The following is a 12288-nucleotide window of genomic DNA, read 5'->3' as shown; positions in this document are numbered from 1 at the left end:
TTAAAAATTTTTATTATTCAAAAAACAAGTATAACAGCTGAATCCTTATATTTTGAACTACTTTTCTCCTCATTTCTTTCGATACATTTTTTTCATCGTTTTGACAATTTAAAGCCTTTACGCAAAAACCCCGCTCCAATCCGCTTAAAACTTACAATCATCTCTTGAGCTACATTGTGGCCTATTCCTAGCTTTCCCGACGTTGATATTCAGATTTTAGCGAGCATATGAAAATGTATGCATGAATGCTAACAGTCAGAAGGTGAGTGAAATATTTTAAAGACAGAAACACAAACATCCGAAATCAGTAGTAGTAGTAGCCCTTGAATAGCCTCAATTGAACACAACAAGGAAAGAGTTGATGCGATATTATTATATACATATTATGCCTTGAGAATATATCTTGTTGATTTTAATCACATTATACATACATTATGTAAATATTTAAGTATAATGCACAATTATATTGCACTTTATTTAATAACAATTTTAATATTTGAGCAATGAAACATAATAATAAAATAATTAAATTCTGTACCATGCATAATTTTATTTTTATTTTCTAGTATTATACTATGTTGTAGAAAAAGATTTAAAATAATATATACATTAAAGTAATATTTTTTGTAAAATAATACATATTTCGAACAGACGAGTAAATTTGCCGCTTCTTTTACTTTTTATTTTTTTGAAAAAATAATAAAATTTCATATCATTGAGTGAGTGTTTTCCAGAGTCGAATGATAACACGATACTTTTTCTAATTGTGTGAAATAGATATAGATTTCATACAACTATATTTTGATATTTTGTATTATTCATAAAACATGCGTATTTATAGTAATAGATGTCTTAACATGTATCCATGTCTGTTTTATCTTTAATCCAATGTCGAAGAGCTATAGCATTGGTGTATACTCCAGGTGAATACATTTCGCCACAATCTTCTCCCCATGAAGTTATACCGAGTAAAATATTGTCCTTGTTAACTAATGGTGCTCCAGAATCACCCTATTTGTACGAATAATGACAATTAATTAATATATAACGAGAATAATGACTTAATTAATTCTTACTTTACAAGCATCTTTGATTCCATTTTGATATCCATAACATATCATTCGACGTGTTATTACGTATCTATATCCATAAAATTTGCAGCATAAGTTTCTTTCTATTTCCGGTATTTCGATACATTTTAGAATTTTGGCCACATGTGGATCGATTTCATTACCGATTTTCTGTTTTTATAAAAAATTATTTTCTTTTACATATAAGCAAATTAAAGAGAGAATAGCAGTATTATACAATATCGATAGTATACTATATCGATTGTATAATACTATTGATGTTATATTATTATAATAATTCATTATTACCAAATAGAGTCCCCAACCGCAAACTACACCATATTCTTTAAAGACATTTTCAGCGTTATTTGATGCCAAATTAACTGCTTTCGTAAAACTATTGTATGTGAACGTAGGTGATACTTTGACAACAGCAATATCATAATCGTTCATCATGCTATTGTAATATTCATGTATATAAAAATCAATAATATTATGAATAATGCAATTCTTGTAAAGAATGGAAGATCCACTGCAAAGGCTGATTTCTTTAAGAGGATTATTAACTCTGTGATATATTTATTAAAATAAAAATTATGCTTATAATATATTTGTAATGTAACCATATAATAAGGATTAAAAATGATCTGAATCTGTTATTTTACTCACGCTATTATACAATGGGCTGCTGTTACAGCCCACTTATTGTTTATTATAGCAGCACTGCATGCGTAGTTATTACCGTGCAACATCATTGATACCTTAAAAAATAAAAGACTTGTTACGATATAATCTTGATCAAAGTTTAGAAAAAGTTACAATCTCGAAGTTTTGATGAGATATGTTTTAACTTTTAACTATATTTTACTGCAAATTTTAAGATTTATTTTTAATTTATTATTCTTCTAGAAAGAAGAATTATACACTTTTTATTCTATATTAACAATAAGTAGCAAATAAAAATCGCTATTTTGTATACTAATATTTTGTATCTTATATATTATATTTTATATCTAATTAAAGTTCTATTATTACAATAATGTAATACTATAATATTAACATTTATATATATATATATATATATATATATAATATTAAATTTGATATAAAAAAGTTTACTTACCATATAAGGAACTGATTCGATATCGGTGTCTAAGCCACCGATGATTTTTTCTACTGAATTGCTCGAAAGTGTATGCAAATGCACTAGATTAAACGTATTTTTGGTAAATTAAAGAACTGTGTTTAAATAATATGAAATCTGCAACGATATGAATACTCACGTGCGAAATAGAGACAATTAAACATTAAAAAACGAGTATTCATCTTGATGATATAAAAGACACTACTAGTTTTAGTTAGCATAGTTACGGTTATAAGCAGAAATTATCAAAGGACAAAGCGTTTATGGTCATTTGCAAAAAAATAGTTCGTTTATCGCTATTTCGGTTATTAAAATAAATGTTATCAATGAAGACATATTATAAACTTTTATCTTTAGTTTTTATTATATTACTTTATTTTATTCGAATATTGCAAAATATGCAACAATTTTATATAAATATATTAATTTTATTTATTTATTCATTTATTAATAAAAATATTAGTTCTTTAAAAAAATATATAAAAATATAAATATATTTGTATGCAAATAAAAAAGATACAAAATATAAAATAAAATAACTGGATAAAAACGCTAAAAAGTATGTTTAATAATGTGTAAAATACACATTCTTTGAGAATACTACTAGAAATTATATTATTACATATATACAAATGTATATATAATATGTATGTATCTCTGTGTGTATATACAGGCTGGCGAAAAAAATCGATATTTCTAAATATTTTGAAGAATACGCATTATTAAAACAATATTTTATATTAAATAATTAATATTAAGCGATATATTGAGGAAAATATTTTTTTCTCACATATACACACAGTATATGTATATCAGATTATAGATAACAAAATATATAGATAAAATGAAAAATCTCGATATGAGAAGCTGAATAACTTATTGTTAAAGCAGTAGCTCGGCAAGCAAAAAATGCAGATTCGATCTCTTTAAAAACTTTTACGCCTTTCACAGAATTTCAATGAGGAAAATCTCTTAGCGATTATATCTTCCAGCAATTCCAATCGGAATAAGTAATTCGCCCAACAATGATTAATGGCGAATTAGATTGGATGCACTAGTACACAAAGACGTATATAAATTTACAATAGTAATAAGTAATTAAAGCAATCAGATAATTAATACTATGAGTTATTATTCGTATTAAGTATTAAATAACATAATAAATAACATAATAAATGTGCTATTGTAAATTTGTATAATAATTTTAAATGTGCACTAGTGTATTTAATCGAATTTTATTATTAAAATTTATATTCAAATAGGCAAACATTACATACAAAATCTTTAAAAAAACCCAACACAAAAACTCAAGGGTTGAAAACATTAAAAAGATCAACAAAAATGTTTTGATGTAAATGTAAAATTATTACAGATATAAATGTGATGGTATAAGTCGCCAAAATATTTATAGCTTATCATGGTCGAACAGGTGGAGAAATAAAATGAAGAGGGCAATAACTTTAAATTTTCAGTAAGCTTTTTATATACATATATATATATATTATTATTATTAAATATTGTATGATGCAAACATTATTGATTTTTAAGTTCAGATTCATTATTTTTTTTGTCATTTAATAAACATCATTTACGAAAAAAATCTCTTATATATAGACTTTTTATCTAAAATTTCCTTTCTAAAAAAATGTCCAATCTTATTCCAATCAAATTCCAATCACATCACTTACTCATGATTCAGTAATCTGTGATTTGTAAATGTTACGGAGTACTTTTTTTAAATATATAAATATATATATGTATATATACATATATATGTGGTTTGATCAAATTTGAAAGAAAAAACACGATTAGATAAACCAGCGCGATTCAAATAAATGTAAAAATTAGAGATCTAATTTTCATTTATGATATATACTTTCCAGTAATTAGTACAAAGAATTTACATATTTATATATATACATATTTATATACATATTTATATATTTAAAAAAAAACTATAATTGCTGTAGCTATAAATGCTTCATAAATAACAAAAAGCAAACTAATCTAATAATAGTAAATCTAATAATCTATCTAATCTAATAATAGTAAAACAAGGCTACTAAATAAGTTGTATATAATGCAATATATGTTACATTAGATATATTAATTATTAACTGAGATTTATTTAAAATCCATATGAGATCTAAAATATTTAAAAATAGATATTATATAAATAATAAATTTAATGCATTTTTTAATTGTACTGCAGGTTTAATTTATGATTTACTAAATTGACTAGTATTTTTTGTGCTTCTGCTAAAATCAGTTTCATCATTAACTCGAAAGGGATAGTTAAGGGGTAGTTAATATTTCCAGAAGTACTTTGCTGCTGTTTTATGGTAACGAAATTTTGCAGGATAAAATAACATTATATATGTAGAAACAAAGCAATGATAGTACAGATTTTAGCGACATCCATAGTTTTCACAAACAATGCGTTTACCAAAATGCACCGCAAATGTGAAATCTAGTGTTACATAAAATTGTGTAAAATAAAACTTTTAAAATATGAATTAATCGATGCATTATATTATGATAATATACATCGCAAGTCTCGAGATGTGTCTTACATCTATAAAAAAAATTCTTATCTATTTCACTCACATTTTCACTCGGCGTGATTCACTGTGCGAATATATATATTAAAAGCTTCAATACCACTTAATATTCTTTTATAAAATCTAGTTTTTCTACGGCGGTAATAATTAGTGAAAAACCCATACTATTTTACGATATTTAAATATTCTTTACGTAACAAACGTAATTTTTAAGTATTGATAAAAAGAATTCAATGTTTACTTTAGAATCTTTAGAATCTTTAGACTAGATACTTGGGAGATAGAGAAGTTGGTCAAGAGGAAACTAGGTCTTTTTCGCACAGTTCGCATTAGCGTGCCAAGACAAGTTTAAAACCGGCTGAGCGGACCAATAGCTTTGCAAAACAATAGGTGATGGGTGCCAATGGAAATGGGTGGTCCACGGAAGCGTCGGCGGTAGTGACAAAGGCGGCGACTAGTAATACCTATGCTCGAAGGGTGGCAGCGGTGTAGCAGCGCTTTGCGACGACCGAAACTACCCTCCTGTCAGTCTGAAAATCGCCGCGTAAGCTCGTCGGTGGAGCGCGCGACATATATGTGTTAAGCTCGGTATGCTGTCACTGCCGGCGCTGTCATAATCCCCGCCGCGTATACGTATACATATACGTGAGATAGGACATGTAAGCATATACGTGATTACGCAATACGCGAATACAAACACGCGTGACCCCGTTGGTGTGAATTGCGCGAGTTGCGTTCGCTTTTGTACGAAAGGATTTAGCTACGACGAGCAGCAAATCGGGTGACAGAGCTGACTTACATTTGTCTACTCTCGGTGAGTCCCTTGAATGTATGCCAGAGATTTGTTTTTACTTGCTGAAAGAGAGGAAGAAATGAAGCTGAAACTCCGCAGATTCGATCCATCGTCACGTTAGTGAGTCTAGAACGAAACGCCTTCGTTAAAGTCCTTTCCTTCACTGCTGCCCTCACTGCAGCTTCGAACCGGAGCAAGATTGCACAATAATTTTGTCTCAGTATTTAATATGATATTTCTAACTAAATAATATTCACAGAAATATGTAAAATATGCTATAGAGTTAATCGCTGGCAAACATAACTAGCACTTACGAAAGTATTGACCGTCTACAGGATTATTTCAAATTATGATATTCAGATTGTTATAGTTGAATAAGAATAAGAATATAATATCTCTGAAAACAGATTCACTTGCACGAATTTTTAACGAATAGTAAAATCCCGATTTTATTAAAAAGCTCATTTAATTAATTAATAATCAAAAGATGGACATGTATCCTTATAAAAAAATAAAAGAGAATTACTAAACTAGATAGATTTTTAATTTCTAATTTTTGCCATTATGATGTGATATAAACTGACAAATATTGCTCTCATCTTCAAGTCAGTTAAAATATTTGATTACTCCGATCAAACTAAAAAATAATATTTTTACATAAAAATATATAATATACATAAAAATTATTAGATATAAAAAAATGATCAGATCTCAAATATAAATCAGAAATGTGAGGGACTGTCGGGGCTGTTTACTCTATTAACGTGCGCGCGTTTTAACGTTATTTTATTAACTTATTAACATTTAAGTAAATTTCAATCAATGAATTTAATTGTGCAAGCGGCAGATGCAGGAAATAAGCAGACCACGCAGCTCCGAGATTCACTAACTAATTGCAAAGTAAACAACTTGCTTGTAGATAGCTTGGAATAATTTTGAGATTGTAATTACTAAACCACACTTGAGCTTGAAAGCTAAAAGCTTTCGTGAGATATCATTAGCGACATTAGTTCGTTAGTTTTTTTTTTTTTTTTTACAATATTAAAGATTTCTGTCCGAAAAATTTTTGCTCGAAATTTCGAAGATGCGTCCAAAGAAATAATTTTAAGTCCAATAGAAATAAAATGCAAATGTATATTGCTTGCCTTTAGAATTCTCAATTGAACAATCGCTATGTAATCGCAGGAAATATGGGAAGTGGGTTAGTGGTGAAACAACGGTTGAAAGCAGGGGAAATAAAGTTCGTGCTCGTAACAAGCTAACGCCGAAGGGAAGAAGGGGAATGTACGCATACCATCTGAATTATGAGCGAATATCGATTTCTCACTGCACGATTCGTACTTTATCGAGGGCTGCGCGCAAAAATAACCGCAGCCTCGCACTTCGATATTTTTCGTTATCCATTTTCGAGACGATTTTAACTAGCGACATTGTCAACCAGTAAATGACATTGGCATTTATTCTTGTAAACAATTATAATAGATATATATATATTTTCTTTTTCTTCGAGCAATAATAAATATTAAATAAAATGTGTGGCTCTAATAAATCATATAAAAACAAGAAGCACAAACGGATTAATGAAAGTCAATCGTGGGTGCAAATAATTATCTTCAAAAGATTCTTTTAATTATCCAAATAAACGTTTCAGTTTCTTTTTTAAACCATCTTCAATAATATATTAAAAATCGTGTACTACGACCTCTCCAAGCATCCATCGATTTCGTCATCTGAATAATTAAAAGAATTTTTTAAAGATAATTATTCGCATCCTGTTTTCTGCGCTTGGCTCTCATTAACCACTTTCCTTTTTATTTATATAATAAATAATAATTCCTCAAATTGTATTACCAATTTTTGTTTTTCCAAACTGCTCGTATTAATAAGATTAATATATATAATACCCACAATTAAAAGTTGAGTTTATTTCTCGTTGTTATGAATGATCTATTCATTAATTTATTCAGGTATTTTGGAAAAGATGTCAGTGATAAATTCTTTAAGCACAGTTTATATGCGATTTAAAGAAACGATAAATCCGGGATAAGCAGCTTCGTATATAATAACCTTTTAATAGTTTTACAAAATCGTATTGTAATTCGAATTATTGCGGGAAGTTATTTCAATAATCGAAAGAAATAAATTTCGATTTTTTTATATGAATAAATTTCTTCTGATAAATATATACATGATATTATTTTCACAAAAAGAAAAAATAAATATATTTTTTCTTGAGGACAATTATGCGATATTCATATGTATTAATAATGTATGTAGAAATATAATGGGATATGCTTGCATGCGGTATTTACATCGGGTTGCAAAGGTAGATTAATTAACTTGGTTTACCCCGTTGCGCTTTCTATCATGACGTATAACTATGTAATTTTCGATAATTATAGACAGTACATACTCTTTATAGAAAAACTTGACTTCATGTTTATATTAAAGGAATACTTAATTTAATGAGAATTCTACGTTTAAACAAGAATAAAGGTCTGTAGCTGGATTAAAAAACTAATTAAAAAGTTTATTAAAATAAAAAAAATAAAAAAAAACGCAATTTTTTTTATATAAATGTCTCAAGTAGTATATGTATATATTCACTGAGCGTAATATTTGGCGTAGCACTTTTACAAATAATTTTATCTTTACTTATATGTATGTATACTTATATATATATATATATATATATATATATATATATATATGTATATTGTAATGTGTTGCTATTATATATAATTTTATTCGAAAAAGCTTCTTAAAAGCTTATTTTAGAATTTTCTACTTTTCAAAATAAAGTTGGTATTGCTCTCTGAATTATATTCTCAGAGAATTACAAAAACATTGAATTGGTAACATCAAAGCCAAGCGGGATACGCTCATTTGCAGCACGTGAACTTTTGACCTCGTCCTCCGTGTTACGTCATTAAGTCGTGCGTACGATTTTCAAAATTATTCCTACTTGCTTTTTATTAATTTTCATAATATTCAAAATATATTCATAATATTCATAATATTCATAATATTCGAAATATTCGAAGTATATTCATAATATTCGAAATATTCATATTTTAATTTCTTTAAAAAATAAATTTAGAAAAATTTGAAAGATTGGAAATTCGAAAAAGATACCTACAAAACTTTAGAAAATTAAAAATTCGAAAGAAAAATTTATAATAATTTCAAGAATCTGTGAAAAAATGTATTTTTAAATATTACTCTTTTTCTCCGAACAAGTTTCTTTTGATATAGGATATTTGCCAAATATCTAAAAATTATGGTCAATGTATCATACGATAAATAATTAGCATTTAGCATTAAATGTTTAGCACAAATCCAGCCCAAAAATTAAATACGAAAAAAATCGCTATTATACTTTGAATAAGATGCAACATTTTACGTTTTATTTCGATTGGATCGCTCGGCCTTGCTAGAATCGATCGTTAATTTCGCCCTGGCTAACTGCTCTAAAAATAATTTATTGATTTCATTTCATTAGAACACGCGTTGACTATGTATTGCTTGTCTTTTTTATACATTGAGATCATTTGCTCCGTTCATCGAACTTTGCCTGATCGATCATCAGAATATTTGATAATGTATGTCTATTTAATGCACCAAGAAAAGATATGTCATTATATATTGTAATTAGTTCTAAAAAATGAGAAAGTATTTTTTTATACAAGATATATGTCATAAGTTTTATCGAATTCGAAACTTTGTAAATTTTGAGTTAAAAAGTGCTTTTTTATACAATTAGTAATGATTGAAAAATCATTCAAGTGGTCACACGATATATAACAAAAAATGATTTATAGCTAAGTTTTTATATTATATTTATTACGTATTGTTTCTCGTGTTCTGCATTTATTATTACAATTGTAATTTTAAGTATTTGCCTAAGGTTCAAGTGACCGACATTATTAAATATGCATGCTCTAACTTGTATGTACATTAATATATTTCTCGTTCTTGGGAACTTTTCATTACAAAATGATGCCAATAATGAGATTTTGGCAGTGGAAATATATCGGAAGATTTCATCTGGATTCACTTAAAATCTTTGTATATTACGGTTTTGTACGCCAATTTTTAAAAACTGCGAATTCACAAAAGTATTCATGTACCATGACAAAATTTTTCTTTTCATTGATTCATTATATGTTATATTACGTATCATAATTATTTATTTAGTTAACATGCATATTATTAATCTATACACACAACATTTTATTCACTCACTATAATTGTGTTTTTCATGTACATAGGCCATTTTACCATTTATTTTCTTTATTTATAATTTATTTTTTTATTTATAAATCAAAAAAGCAATAAAGCAGTAAAAAGTTATATTTACATATACATATACGTATACTTAATTATATTTCTAATATAATTGATAATTGCTATAGTCTTTTCATTTTGTTCAAATTATTTGAGAGCAACGTTTACACAATCCGTAGCTGGCCATTCTCCAATATATATATGTTGCGCGATGCCGTTCGTCGTATCATAACATATAACACACGCGGAAATTTAGCTAGTGCAATAGGCCAATGGCGCACGACAGTCCTATATATTTATAAATATTGGAAAAAATTCAAATTGTACATAAATTTTTGCATACATACATATGTAAGTTTTTGCAAAAATTCAAATATTTTTTAATTTTGGTATTCATATTAATTCCATGTAAAATTTATCAATTTTGACATCAGAGATTCGTATTCAGTGATATGAAAAAATTCTAGTTTATATGTATAACGTAATTAAAAATTATTTGATAAATTCTCAGTAATCTAATTCGCAACGGACTAAATATTTAACTATGGAATATCTTATTATTAATTGACACAACAAATTCCTTTTGAGAATTAAAAGTCATAAAAATATATTTAACTTTGTAATTATACATGTAATACAGTTTATAATATCAAAAATATAAAAACCTAGCACTTTGTATTTTTAAATAAAAATAGCTTTTACAATATTCCGACATAAATTACAATCTTTGTTATTATTTATTATATTTTTCAAAATTGTTTGCGCAAAATACGTAAATAAATATCATGACGTATGTAACAATTAGAATAATTATATGTACATATCGTTAAATTACTGATATTAGAATTTCAACCATAAAAATCACATTTATATATTAAAATCAGTACGATGTGCAAACAATATTATTCAAATTGTATGTTATTAATATTCTAACGATTAAAATATAATTTTTTATCGTAATCATTTTTTTACCAGAATAATGAATTATCACACATGCAATTCATTACTTTTGGAAATTTCTAATTAAATAAACTTTTTAATCTACTACGTGCTATTTAATTAGCTCAGATTTTGTATCTTAAATTTTATATAAAGTTTTATAAAATCGATCTGATGCAACTATATGATTTCTATAACATTGATGTTAACGTATTTTATAACAGTGTTAATGTATTATAACATGTATTATCAGATGTTTAAATTTCAAATAAAACGTAATAAAATCAATCGGATGCAAATTATATGATTTTACATTAATTTTAACATGAATGCATGTGATCAGATGTTTTTATTCGGATGAATGCAACATTAAAATTAAAGTTTAATTAAATGTTAAATTTATCTCAGATTCTTGTTTTCTTTATTTATTCTTTGATCCAGTTATCTCTACTTTTTCAAATGCATGCATTTAAATATATTTAAATAAATGTATATTCAATATATTGAAAAATATAATTCCGGTTTAACAATAACTCATTATATAACTGAAATATTATCAAGCAGGATAAAGGAAATGTGTTCTACGAGAATTGTTTTCGAATAACCTAAATTAGATTCCTCGACTGAATCGATTCTTTATCGACAACGAAGATAAAACGTTAATTTTATTTTGTGATCTTTCCGGAAAACAAGAAATGGATTTTGTTAAAAAATTTGTATGTACCTATACATGTTCGTAAAGTTTTTAATACGAATTTCCAATATATGTAATGCAATGTAAATCATATCACTCTAAAAATTATCGCTAAAATGAAAAAAAAAACAAGAAAAAGAAATAAAAATAATATAATATAAAATGCAAAAATATTATATTTTATTTGAATATAAATATTGCTTATTTTGTTATCCGTGACACTTTTTAATATTAATTTATTTTACTTTATTTTTAATCGTATAATAAAAATCACAAAATCTTTTTTAATATTTTATGATGTATTAGAATATCATTTTGTATTTATTTTATGAAGGATCTATATATCTATCTATTTTGTAACTTTTTAACACATCTATTGTAATGTATTTTTTCACATAACTATATAGTTCTGTAATGTGTATTATAATTACATATATATATAATGCTTTCAAACAACCTATATTTTTTCACAACAACTATATGTATGAATCAGGGGAAGATTTTTTGCGCTTGATCGTCGTAGGAATTGCTGATGATCATAGAAGGGATATATGTATACTTTAACTTAATTGGTATATGTATTGTGAATTTTACTTTTTTCTTGTCCACGCTTTACTATTTTATACATTGTTTGACAACTGTTGATAATGGTCCAATTAAGAGACCATCTTTGAATAATTAATAAATCGCATATTGAAAGAAATAGAATTAATTTAATTAGCGCGCTTAGCTTTCAATTAGCCTATTTCCCCTATTAATGGATATTCAATATCAGAGCCTTTAACTTTGTTTTCATTATA

The 12288-nt window shown here is 26.4% G+C and overlaps 2 protein-coding genes across 13 annotated transcripts in view; one reads left to right on the top strand and one right to left on the bottom strand.

Moving 5' to 3' along the window:
• Positions 1-670: 670 nt before the first annotated feature.
• Positions 671-2428, bottom strand: LOC145932753 (trypsin-like). Of its 2 annotated transcripts, none has more exons than XM_083031973.1 (6): positions 2354-2428; positions 2194-2276; positions 1740-1831; positions 1380-1638; positions 1077-1241; positions 671-1011 (listed from the first exon to the last, which is right to left on the bottom strand). In XM_083031973.1, exons 1-6 carry the CDS (start codon positions 2394-2396, stop codon positions 853-855), a joined length of 801 nt encoding a protein of 266 aa, XP_082888099.1. In that variant the 5' UTR covers positions 2397-2428; the 3' UTR covers positions 671-852. The 2 variants fall into 2 exon arrangements, with proteins under 2 accessions (XP_082888099.1, XP_082888109.1); XM_083031983.1 differs by having other exon boundaries at positions 1380-1527.
• A 2823-nt stretch (positions 2429-5251) lies between these two features.
• Phcl-1 (pH-sensitive chloride channel 1) overlaps positions 5252-12288 on the top strand; it is a 58531-nt gene continuing 51494 nt past the window's right edge. For 5 of the 11 annotated variants that reach the window (XM_083031896.1, XM_083031904.1, XM_083031887.1 and 2 more), the window contains exon 1: positions 5253-5589. The gene's annotated coding sequence lies outside the window, so the exon portion shown is untranslated. Of the gene's footprint in view, positions 5590-12288 lie in introns of all 11 variants that reach the window. The other 6 variants (XM_083031921.1, XM_083031912.1, XM_083031936.1 and 3 more) reach the window with 4 other exon arrangements.

Source organism: Prenolepis imparis, unplaced genomic scaffold (genome assembly GCF_030444845.1).
Source record: "Prenolepis imparis isolate NDT839.2.m4 unplaced genomic scaffold, iyPreImpa1.0 SCAF_1, whole genome shotgun sequence".
NCBI lineage: Eukaryota > Metazoa > Arthropoda > Insecta > Hymenoptera > Formicidae > Prenolepis > Prenolepis imparis.
The sequence above is the reverse complement of the archived record's forward strand: the minus strand, read 5'-3'. Positions and strand labels throughout refer to the sequence as shown.

Excerpts from the sequence above, each read along its gene's own strand:
- LOC145932753 (XM_083031973.1), bottom strand. The coding sequence starts at position 2,396 with ATGAATACTCGTTTTTTAATGTTTAATTGTCTCTATTTCGCAC. Across the intron at positions 2,277-2,353 it reads TAATTGTCTCTATTTCGCAC|TGCATTTGCATACACTTTCG; the intron begins GTGAGTATTCAT and ends CGTTTAATCTAG. Across the intron at positions 1,832-2,193 it reads TCGAATCAGTTCCTTATATG|GTATCAATGATGTTGCACGG; the intron begins GTAAGTAAACTT and ends TTATTTTTTAAG.